Source organism: Zingiber officinale, chromosome 6A (genome assembly GCF_018446385.1).
Source record: "Zingiber officinale cultivar Zhangliang chromosome 6A, Zo_v1.1, whole genome shotgun sequence".
In the NCBI taxonomy this organism is placed as follows: Eukaryota; Viridiplantae; Streptophyta; class Magnoliopsida; order Zingiberales; family Zingiberaceae; genus Zingiber; species Zingiber officinale.
Genome location: NC_055997.1, coordinates 24761812 through 24773714, shown reverse-complemented (window position 1 = coordinate 24773714; position 11903 = coordinate 24761812). Strand labels below are relative to the sequence as shown.

The following is an 11903-nucleotide window of genomic DNA, read 5'->3' as shown; positions in this document are numbered from 1 at the left end:
TCTCTCGGGTCTGGCGCTAGCCTCATCAGACCCCGTTACCCTATCATTCATCATGTCTATTGATGTTGCACTATATTCTCTAAAAGTGTTGTTGCGTGAGAGCACTAACACAGTAATATATTTGCACCAAATAGCAAGCATGCAATAAACAGGTAAATAAAAGAAAAAGGTTCAGAAATTGTTATCCTTCGGTTGAAGCGTCGGCATGCCGACTGTCTTTAGAGAATATATTGCTGCCCACGGTGCATAGACTCTCCGACAAAATTCTCCCAAGATCCGACAATTACCACTCGCGTCGTCCGTAGGTGCACTCCAAGACGAACGTCGTACTCCGGACCCAACTGCTTGAATACACAAACCACGAATGGAGGCGCAACATTTATTCACTCTGAAGCACTGCTTCGCCAGCGAACCAAAGCGTCGGTCGGTTCCCTCACATGCGGGACAGAACTAAACCAAAGACTGGAAAAAACAAACCAGGCCACCTGCAAGAGTGAGGCCCACGAGCTGGGGATTTGCACCCCCCCCCCTGCGCGCGATGATCGCGTGCATCGCACTCGATTTATGGATTTCTGGCTCGAACCCCCGAAACCACCTGATTTGGGCTCGGCCCGCGCATGCGTGTAGGGCCCTTTAACTTTGCTAAGCAAGAATGGAAGGGCTCCATATATAAAGTCTTCCAACCTTCTTATCTTAACAATGTGGGACTAAATGCATACACATATGCATTACCAGAACAACAACAAAAAATAAGAAAAATAGTTTGAATTAAAACACAAAACTCAACATCTCATTCATGCAAAAAAAGATGAATTTGAGCTTCTACATTTTAGGATGCAGATTATACTAATGCTTCATATGAGGTGTATGTTAATATAGAACTTAAAAGTACAACACAACAGCAGAACAAACATGTTGGCCTAGAGTTTCAAAACTTAGGTCTCTAAAACAATACAAGTTTTGAAGATAATAAAATATATGATATGATGATATCTTCAACATGTGGATAAGGTTTAACATATCTAAGTATCTCAAATGACCACGATGGAACAATCAAATACAAGCAAATATAAGATGAAGAAATATTCAAAAGAATGTGATAGAACAATTCAATATAGGGCATTGAGAACATAATTTGTAAGTATCAATCAAATTGTGCTAAACATGACAAGAAGATAACAGAACAAGTATCGCAGACCTAATCACAAATAGTATCCACAATTTGGATTGCATCGATGTCATATTCTGTATTTTCTTGTGTTTGAGCATACTCATAACGCAGTCACACCATATCATCCTAGAAATAACAAACATGTTAAAAATATCATAAAAAATAATTATGCATAGTTAAGAATAAATTTATTAAATAAGGTCATAGCATACGTATGCAGTTTTGACTCTATCCCCAATCCATCTTTTTGACAAGCTATAATAAGTTTCATTAAAAATAGTAATCTGATCTTTTCTCTGTGACTGATCGGTCTAAAAACATATGTGTTAATATTTTAATTAATAAATAATATACAATAACTATAAAATTAGCACTTATCCCATCGTAACTATATTGAATGAATAATTTAGAACCTTCACGATGGTTATATGTGAGTTTTCCTTAATTTTCAGCATTTGTCATAGATCATTTCTACAACATAAAATTTTATATAAATAAAACAATAGTTATAGAACAGATAATTTATTTTTCAAATAAAAAAGATTACCTGAAATATCTCTGATTCAAACAGAGTACACATGTAGTCTCAGTCATCTTACGTCTGACAAAACTCTATCAGCATCTATTGTCAGCCCTCAACAGGAGGAAGGTGCAATAGCTTCTTATAATGGTTATGCGTCACTCATTAACCGGTCAGTCTCCTTTCTTACCGATAATGAACTATCCTGAAAATTGATATCAAAAGTAGCCTAAAAATAAATAAATTCAATTTTCATGTGGTTAGAAATAAAGGAGTGGTTATAAATATGTTGAATTACTTGTACTTACTGATAATCGATCATATATCATCCTTTTATTATTTACGGGGACGTACTTCCAACTTTTAGCTTGTAATAGAGCAAACTTCTTTACTGAGAGACCTAACTTGGTTATAAATGAAGCTGCATTTGGGCTAATTGGATGTCCATCGCTTTGACAAAAGTAATGCATAATTAACATCGTTCATTGATCTAGCATTGCAGCCGATCAAAATATGTGTCATGTGTCTTCCTACGTAGCGGTCAGCCTCTAAATGCAAAAGTGTTAACAATTAACAAACACTTGTGTAATAAAATTTAAATAAATAGAAAACTAAATAAAACTTTTGTAATTTAAATACAAAACAACTAACCACTAGGAGAACTATCATCATCAGGTGTCTACAGAACTGGTAGATGCTCAATTCTCTTGGGTGGCATGACTGTCATATATTCATCATATATATATCAACAAATATGCATCAACTTATATAAGTATCTACAAGTAATAAAACTTTATCTTATATAAATGAATTAAAAATAAAGAAAAATATAAATAGCATGCAAATAAAAATTAATCACTATCATCATCCAAAAGAGATAATTGATCATCTACATCACTATTAGTATCAGTATCTTCATCCTCATCATTAGGAAAACTTTGAGCATCCCTAGCCAGCTCCACTTGTACATTTGACATATCTATATATTGATGCTCAACATCTAATTTACAAAGTTGAAATATCTCTAAGTCTTCACCAACCACTAAAGTTGCTTTATTAGAAGAAATACCTTGGTTAGTCTCAATATTAAATTATTTTTAGATTCCATTTCTAGAGGAGTAATAACCTTAAAATTATCATCTAAGGATCAAAATAATCCTAAAATCATCATCTAAATATCAAATTATTACAAAAATTATTATTTAAGTATCAAAAGAATACTAAAATTATGATTAAAAATATCAAAAATACTATATGAAGAATAACCCTAAAATTATCATCTAAGGATCAAAATAACTTTAAAATTATCACCTAAGTATCAAAATATTCCTAAAATTATCATCTAAGTATCAAAATAATACTATAATTATGATTAAAAATATTGAAAATACTAGATGAAAAGTTTCTACTATGGGAGAAGATTGTAGGAGCAATTGGAATAAGAAGGTCACTGGCGTCAGGTCGAAGCAGGAACAATCACCAAAGTAGGAGAGAAGAAAGATTCGTCAGAGACAAGGAAGATTCACCGGAGTTGTCGGAGGAGAAGAAGAGTGCAATGGAGGGGAAGAAGTGTGCGGCGACATCAAGAAAAAGAAGCAATCACCGGAGCTAGAGAGAAGGAAGATTCATAGGAGTCGTCAGAGCGGAAGAAGAGTGTGGTGGAGGAGAAGAAGTGGAGCAGAAGAAGTGTGCGGCAGCATCGGAGAAAGGAATCTGTAGGGTTTTATTTTACGAATGTTAGCGACGAATTTGTAAAAATCGTGGCTAACATTTCAATTAGTGATGAATTTTACAAATTTACCGCTAATATACGTAATTATTAGCGGTGAATATGTAACATTCGTTGCTAATACCAACTTTAGGAGGATATGATATTTCGCCACTAATAATGCTATTTAGCCATGAACACATATTTTGTCGTTAATAATTCATTACTATTTTACTTATTTCTTGTAGTGATACCCTGTTAGTCACATCATTTCATGCTTTGTTGGTCATGTCATCTCATGTTTCATACACCCCACCTCCTATGTGGACCATGCTCTGGGTACTGAAAGATTAGTACAGTAAGGCTAAGTCTAGCAAGATGAGTTGAGGTGATCGAGCCGAATGGTGGAATTGTTGGTGCAAGGAGCAGCATAATTGAACCTATATTTTGATGTTGTCGAAGGTTCAAATTAAATTTTATTATTATTTGATGAATTGATCAAGTGTACAGGATCGTCACCTTGAAAATTCCTAGTAGGTCAGTTGGACTTGATACTAGGCAAGGGAAGTCTCAACAGATCATAAAACTAGGTAGGAAGTTAAGATGGATTAAGTGGACTTGACATGTGGCAGGTGGACTCGATAGGTCTGGAGGACCCGATATCGAATCAAGTGGAAGCCTTTGCAGCTGATCTGATGCTGAGTGGTTAAGTCCAAATAAGTTTGGAAGATTCGACGTTTTGTAGGTGAGTTGAAGTAAACTACTGGAGGTAGTGAAGTGAGGTTGTGTCCTATTAAGGACAAACCTTAGGTATTGATCCAACTAGAGAAACCAATGGAGGTTTCTAAATTGAGATCAAGACAATCCTTATTGTTTTCATTATAGATATTATATTTGCACTAATCCTATTTCACATATTTATGCTATAACTCTATTTTGTAGGATAAATTTTCTAATTTGTTTTTTGCAGGATCATTCCATTGACGGAAAAGAGTGTTCAATCGATGGATCCCTGAAAAACTAAAACAACAAGATTCTATCCAAAACATAAATAGAACTTTTGATTCCGTCGACAGAAAAGAGTATTCAGTAGACGAATCAATATATTTCTAGAATTAATCAAGATTCAAACTGGAGTACAAATGACAAAAAGATGTTCAGTCGACGGAAAGATCTTGATCCATCGATGGAACATCGAGATTTCCACGATCGAACATATCATATCACTGCAAACAAGAAAGGAATAGAGTATCCGTTGACGGATAGAAGGTTCAGTCGACGAAACCCTTTATCAGTCGACGGAACGAGACCTATAAAAGAAGTCCTCGAGCTTCAAGATAGACACAACTCCTACTTTTCAATTTTCTACTGTGCTCATTCTTTGCTCATGCAAACTGCAACTACTATGATGCTGAGAGACTTCCGACAATCTACACTTCTTCTTATATTCATTGTTGTCGGTATATTTATTTTATTTGCACATTGTATTCATATTTGTAATATCACTTTATCATTTAGTGGATTCCCCAAAGGACGTGATCGACGATCTAGGCCTTGGAGTAGGAGTCATCAAAGGCTCAAAACCAAGTAAAAAATAAACTTGTCTTTTATCTTTCTTATTTCACTTTATTCCACTGTGTACTCAAGTTTTAACGAAAGAAAATAAAAGTTTTAAAAGCATCGAGATTCACCCCCTCTCTCTTAATCACTTAACCGTCTTTCTATCATTTTTTAATCTTTTTTTTAAATAAGTTTTGATCAAAATTTTATCCTTTTTTCTGATTTTTCATTTATTCGTTTCTCGATTAATTCTTTTCCCACACTACTAATCCAAGACTAAGTCTTAGTATAATTTTTTTTTCCATTTTTCATTTTGTAAGAATGTCGATGCCTAATCAAGAAGGGGAAAACATCTATGACCCCTCCAACATACGATCAAGATGATTTCAATTACTAGAGACGAGTAATGGAATGTTTCATAAAAAGTGAAAGTTTCAACAACTGGATAATAGTGAAGAAATCTTCTCAAGACTCAGAGATAAACACAAAGGTAATGAATATGTTAATTAATATTTTGCCTAATGAAATTGTGTGTATATTATGAAAATATAAAAATGCCCATGAACTTTGGACTCGACTAATTGAGCTTCAGGAGAATCCATCGAAGCTAGAAGATCAAGTAGAATTCGAATTTGAATCAAGATTTGAGTTCGACTACAAGTCATCATCAGAGTCTAACTCAGAAAAATCAGACCGAATCAACTTCAAGGAGAAGGTAGAAGGAGCCAAACCCAAGTCAAAACAAGTGTCTGAATCAGACCGAATCAACTTCAAGGAGAAGGTAGATGGAGCCGAAACCAAGTCAAAACAAGTGTCTGAATCTGAATCTGAGACGACAATGGTCAAGGGGAGAATCCTAACGAGGGTTTAAAAGGTAATATTATAAATTCAAAATTTAAAGATCATATAATATATTTTAAATATAGGGCATTACAAAAACAAATGCCCTATTTATAAAAGTCAATCCACACAATAGGAGGCAAAGGAAGAACCAATGCCTGGAGTCTACAAAAGGAATGAGCATATTGAATACTTCAAATGTAAACAAATTAGTCACTACAAAAGTTAATGTTCAGAAAAGAGGCCCAAAGATCCAGGAGGAGCAATTAAGGTTAGTAAATTTATTGTTTGTTATAATTCATCTTTTAAACATTTACCAGCCTTAAGTTACTCTAATTTAGACTTACATATCTTTATTAAGTCAAAATGTTAGAAACAAAGTCCAAGCATGAGTTTCGAAAACTTATCTAACAAATCAATCAGAACTAAACTAATATTATGTACCTAAAATAACATTCATTACATAAACATAAAAACATAAAATCTATGCTCCAGGAGAGGTGGCAAATTAGTTGTCACCTCAATAACTTGACCTACCCACTTAGATACTTAGGACTAGATAAATCAATATTAGTTCTAACTTGTTAGATTAAAATTTAGTACTAAATTCTTTGGGTGAGATCAATTGGAAAGCTTTATCTAAGACACGTGGCTACTCTAATGATATTTAAATAACTCACCATAACCTTGAAACTTATTCAAGAAAGCTTGCTTGAGGTATTCAAAGTTACTCTTAAATTAAATACAAGTTAAAACAACTCATGATAATTGACATAAACTTAAAATCAACAATCAATTATTTTAAACCTAAATTAATTAAACCCAAAGGCAATAATTAATAATCAATTATCTTAATTTAATTAATTAATCAACATAATTAATCCAATATCAATAATTAATCTAAAATTAATTTTAACTTAATTAAAAACTAATCTTAATCAATCTTAATAAATAAAAATTAATTAATAATCCAAAACAACAACTTTAATTTAATCAAACTTTAATTCATAATTTTATGAATAATTCATAATTAATTTCAAAATCTAATTATTTAAAATAAAATCTAATTATCAACGTAACTTTATAATTTGAAAACTTAATCTTATATTCAATTAATTAAACATTAACTATGCAAATTAATCTATTATGTTAATCTTAATTAATTTGAAACTAATAATATCAACTAAACTAACTTAATTTAATTAATAGACAATAAGCTTGACTATTGACTTTCTTAGTCAAGTGCAAACTTCTAATACTCCCCGCATCATTAAATATGCTCTTGACCGATCCCTAACTTTAAAATGAGTAGACACTAAATAAACATCATTGGATCCACCTAATTAGCTAGACAATAAACTCATACCTACCCCTGACAATGGTACAGTGCTGTATCAATTTCCCAGATATTTAGAATCAAATTATAATTTTGATAAATTAATGGATGAAATTTTTTTACTAGGCAATTAACTTAAGATCATTAGACTAATAGATCATTTGCTACCCGCACTTCTCTATTTATTTTAGTAGCTAATAATTTTTTTTATAAAATAGCACCGATTAATCGTCATAAACGAAATACGTAATATTAACTAAAATAAATAAACTTATACCTATTATTATATATTATATATGATTATCATTAATTTGTCGATAGGAACGTTGGGAATTTTGTATGGCTGACCGTTTTACAAGTCAATAAAAAGTATAAATTAATCGATACCAAATCTCCCATCAATAAATAGCGGCAAAGAGCGGCAAAGTATGAGAAGTAAAGTGAAAATTTTCAAAAGGACGAGGGGCAAAAGGAAAATTTTTCTCGGCTTATATAAACCACGTTCGTCCCTTCCACTGCGTAGCTTCCACACATCAATGGCTACCTCAACCTCGTCCTCCCGCTTCTTCTTCTCCTTCTTCTTCGCTGTCGTCGTTCTCGTCTTTCTCATTCACGTTTTATTCCTCACAAGTACTGCCTCCGGCGACGAGTACCAGTACCAGCACCTGCACCTGCATCTCCACGAGAGAAACCTCGGCGCGCCCAACGGCACGATGGTGTACGCGGTGGAGCTTCGCCGGGAGGCCCCTTACGGAAACGGCTTCGGAAACATCATTGTGTTCGACAACGTGCTGCGCGAGACGGCGGAACCTGCCTCGCCGGCCATTGGCATGGAGCAGGGCTTCGGGGTGGGCTCCAGTTTGGCTCAGAATTCCGGCCTCACCATGCTAGAGCTGGTGTTCACCGCCGGAAGGTACGGCAGGAGCTCCCTCTCCGTGTTCGGTACATTAAGGTCGACGGAAGGCGCGTCGGAGCGGGCGATAGTCGGCGGAAGCGGCCAGTTCCGGCTGGCGAGGGGCTACGTGTTGTCCAGGGTCGGCGGCGGCACTAACGAAACACTCATTTGGGAACTCGATGCTTATATTTTGCGTCACCATAACTGAAAAATACACACAATATTTATCACAGGAAAAAAAATTATATTTTCTAAATTAAAACAAAATAAATATATACGTCTCCCTAGCTTATTGCACATATATTAATTTATTTTAAAACTCTGGAGCATAAAATGAAAAAACTTTAGCTTATTACATATTAAGTTTAACTTTTGTATGCATAGGTATATATATGTGATAAATAAGTGGTCCACATACTTGTTGCGTGGCATATATATTTTTCATATTGTATGTATTTGTAACATCCATATCATTGTATGTGGTATGTACTTTATTTCTATGCAATACATATAATTATATTATTTGGACATTATGGGTTTCTCGAAAAAGAGGAGATTAGTTTGGGCAATTTATTTGATAGAAATGGCTAGTCCAAACTATATATATATATATATATATTCTATGAACCCTAAAACTTTTTATCTTAGACACTTTAATCTAATAGGAAAACATGATCTCTAGAAAAAATTTTATTAGCTTAAATCTATTATAACACAACCTCTAAATCTTAAAATCTTAAACCCTAAGTCTGAGTTTGATTAGGCGTAATGTAATCAAGCATGTAATATATAATGTAATATAATTAATATTATATTACTATGTTTGGTAAAAGAGTTGTATACTATGCATGTAATCTTTGATTACAAGGGTGTTTATACTATTTTGTTTAGTATCTATTATTTTTTTATAAAAAATATAATTTATATTATTATAAAATGATAAAAATATCTTGCAACCTGTACCAGCAACCGTTGGTGCCCGATGGTGATGGTGAGCGGCGGCGACGATGGCAGCCGATCAAGGTGGTGGCGCCCGTTGACTGCGGCAGACATCGGTCGCGGTGACGGTGGTGGCCGACAATAGAGGTGGCAGCGATCAGCGGCGGTGATCAGCAGTGGCCGACAACAGTGGCTACCGATGGTGGCTGGCAGTGACTGGTGGTGACTGCCGGTGGCGGTGACCGACGGTGGGCGACGGCTGTGGCGACCGGCAGTGGCTGAGGGTGGCAGCGACTTTGATCGACGTCGACTGACGGTGACTAACGGTGACTAACGGCAGTGGCAATGACCAGCGGCGACCGCGATTGACGACAACCGGCGGCGGCAACGACCGATTGGTACAAGAAATGGACTAGAGGTATATTTGATAAATTAAATTTTAGGGTTTGAATATAATCTAGATTATATTTTATTAGTTTTGTAATCTATATTAGAAAAGTTTATTGTCTTTTGTAATTTAGATTACATTCTATCAAATAAAGTAATTAATCTTGTAATGTAATCCTGATTATATTACAAGGATGATTCTCCCTCACCAAATGTAACCTAAATACATATAATATACTTTGTAAGCATCTAAAATTTCTAATCTTAAATACTATAGCCCAAGAAGGAAGCCAGAACTCTAGAGAGAAAATCTTAATGGCTCAAATTCATTATAACCCAACTCCTAAATCCTAAAATCTTTAACTCTAAATATATATAATATACCCTAAAATAAAATTTAAAAAAATACTGAATGAATCTATATATATAGTTGCACATCCATTCCATACATATTCTTGAGTGCCCCCATTTTTTTTTTTTTGCCCCCAGGATGCGCAGACGGTGGACGCATGGTACTCTGGCGTAATGGCCAGGGGTCGATTCTCAGAAACTGACGATTTGGGATTTACCTTGCCATGTGTTTATAGCCTATGTACCTGCATGAATCTTTCTCCATATCTGTGGGACCGGTACTAAAGGGACCGCTAAGATAATGGATTTATCTTTGAGTGCCCCGATTTTTAAAAATGATCAAAGTTCCTAGAAATACATCGGAGCACCTGAATTTATGAGAGTTGTTTAAGAGTATACACTGAATACCAAATTAATATCCTAGGCGTCCAATTTAGACGATCAAGATGGACGACCCCTCATAAATCGAGGCGTCCAGACATGATTCGGGCACCCCCGATTATTTTGCTGTAGGGTAAGTATGGTTTCTTTTACTGCAAGAAATAAAATATTGCACATTAATTAAATTCTTGACTAATTTTCCTTATAATTGAATCTTCTCGATCACAGAACAAAAGCATATAAAAAAATAAAGCAATATGACGAACTTTTTCATATGCAAAAAGACAAAATCTAGCTTAATCCAATAATTTAGCTGGTAATGGAAACTACCAAATTTAAAATTACATCATTCCATTTTTGCAATTATTAGTTTTCAAATAAATAAATTGAAGTCAAACCGTTTTCTTTTTTTACAATATTATTATTGATAATCTAATTTAAATTGCACATCTCAATATTCTCCAGACATCCATGCTTGTCTACACAGTTTCCCTTTATTAAATAATAATTGCGTGTATCATGATAAATAATAATTGTCTCTATACATATCTTTCTTAATTATTATACATATATACTATCCATTGCGTGTATCATGAGAAATTTATATTAATAATTTCGTCTTAAGTTGGTATATATATATATATATATATATATATATATATATTAGACTACAAAAATATTATAATTTAGCGATAAATATTTGCGACAAAAAATATTCGACGTAAATTTGCGACAAAAATAAAAATTGTTGCAATTTAGCAATAATTCTTGTGACAAAAATACTTTCATGGCAAATTAGCAACAAAATAACATTCGTCGCTAAATTTATTGGAAATTAGCAATGAACATCCATATTCGTTGCTGAATTTGCGACGAATATGAAAAAACTTATTTGTCACAGATTTGCGACAAATATATTATTCGTCGTAGAATCTGCGACAAATTTAGGATTCGTTGCAAACATTAAATAAATTTTAAACTAAATTTATTTATGAGAAAAAATTCATAGATTTTGCGATGGATTTTAAAATTCGTCGCCAATTCTACGACGAATTTTGGAATTTGTTGCAGAATGACTTTTTTTTTAAACAACTAAACTTTTTGAAAACAGTTGGGATTGGGGTACCTATATAGAGAGCTCGGAATGAAACGAAACAAGTTTCTATGAGTTCCTATAAATCTCCTGATCATATAGGCAGCTCAAATATTAATTTTACGAAAGATATTGAGATCGATGATTTTTTGAATGAGAGTAGCATTTTTCAGACACTTTCATGCCAAAAAAAATCACTGACTGGGTATAATTTGTATTTGAGGAGATTTATATAATCTTGAGATTTATAGGAACTCATAGAAACTGGTTTCATCTCATTCCGAGCTCTCTAGTTACCTCAACTGGCTTTGGAAAGGTAAAATTTATATATCTAAAAAACTTATGAATTCTGGGACGAATTTTGAGAATGACGCTTCTTTTTTTTTTTTTTAATCAACTTAGCTTTCGAAGATCGTTGGGGTACCCAGAGAGTTCGGAATGCCACGAAACAAGTTCCTATGAGTTCTTATAAATCCCTTAATCATATAGGTAACTTGAAATATTAATTTTACGGAATATATTGAGATAAATAATTTTTTGAATGAGAGTAGCATTTGTTGAACACCTTCATGCAAAAAAAATTACTGGCTGGGTATAATTTGTATTTGAGGAGATTTATAAAATCTTGAGTTTTATAGAAACTCATAGAAACTGATTTCATCTCATTCCGAACTCTCTACGTACCTCAACCGGCTTCGGAAAAGTAAAGATTATATATCTTA

The 11903-nt window shown here is 33.8% G+C and overlaps 1 protein-coding gene across 1 annotated transcript; it reads left to right on the top strand.

Moving 5' to 3' along the window:
* The first annotated feature begins 7671 nt into the window (after positions 1-7671).
* On the top strand, positions 7672-8238 carry LOC121994686 (pterocarpan synthase 1-like). The gene has a single exon (XM_042548639.1). The coding sequence runs from the start codon at positions 7672-7674 to the stop codon at positions 8236-8238; it is 567 nt and encodes a 188-aa protein (XP_042404573.1).
* Positions 8239-11903: the final 3665 nt, after the last annotated feature.